Genomic DNA, 422 nt, shown 5'->3' with positions numbered 1-422 from the left:
CCTCTGTACAGAGGCGACGGCGACGCCGTATGCTGGCTGCAAGACGCCAGGCGTCGACTTTGATCCAGGGTGTGTCTACCGTAGACGATGGCGCACAGTTATACACATTCGTCAACTAAATGACGGGGGAGGAAGATGGCGACGTCCGCCTCGTAACAATACCTGCAGTAGATGCTCTTCATGAGCTGGACGAGATGTCTCTTGAAGAGTTCGGCAGTGCCTTGAAGGCAGGCAATTTGGCCGATGTGGTCATTGTACGCCCGGACGAAGAGATAAACTCGTCATCGCTTCTGGATGAAGCTGTCTTGAAAGACACCAAGAGAGCGCTGAACGCACGAAGTGGTTCGTCGACCCTACGGATCCTCTTGGATCCGTACTATCCTTTGGTAAAGGAATTTTAAGACGTCGTCTCCAAAGACCCG

General features: G+C 53.1%; 1 protein-coding gene across 1 annotated transcript; it reads left to right on the top strand.

The window, feature by feature from the left end:
- Positions 1-119: 119 nt before the first annotated feature.
- PHALS_04282 (reverse transcriptase) lies at positions 120-342 on the top strand (the record flags this gene model as incomplete). The annotated part of the gene is made up of 1 exon (XM_024718370.1): positions 120-342. A coding segment is annotated over one exon (223 nt), but the record flags the coding sequence as incomplete, so codon positions are not given.
- Positions 343-422: the final 80 nt, after the last annotated feature.

Source organism: Plasmopara halstedii (genome assembly GCF_900000015.1).
Source record: "Plasmopara halstedii genome assembly, contig: Scaffold_2550, whole genome shotgun sequence".
Classification (NCBI taxonomy): Eukaryota; Oomycota; class Peronosporomycetes; order Peronosporales; family Peronosporaceae; genus Plasmopara; species Plasmopara halstedii.
The sequence above is the reverse complement of the archived record's forward strand: the minus strand, read 5'-3'. Positions and strand labels throughout refer to the sequence as shown.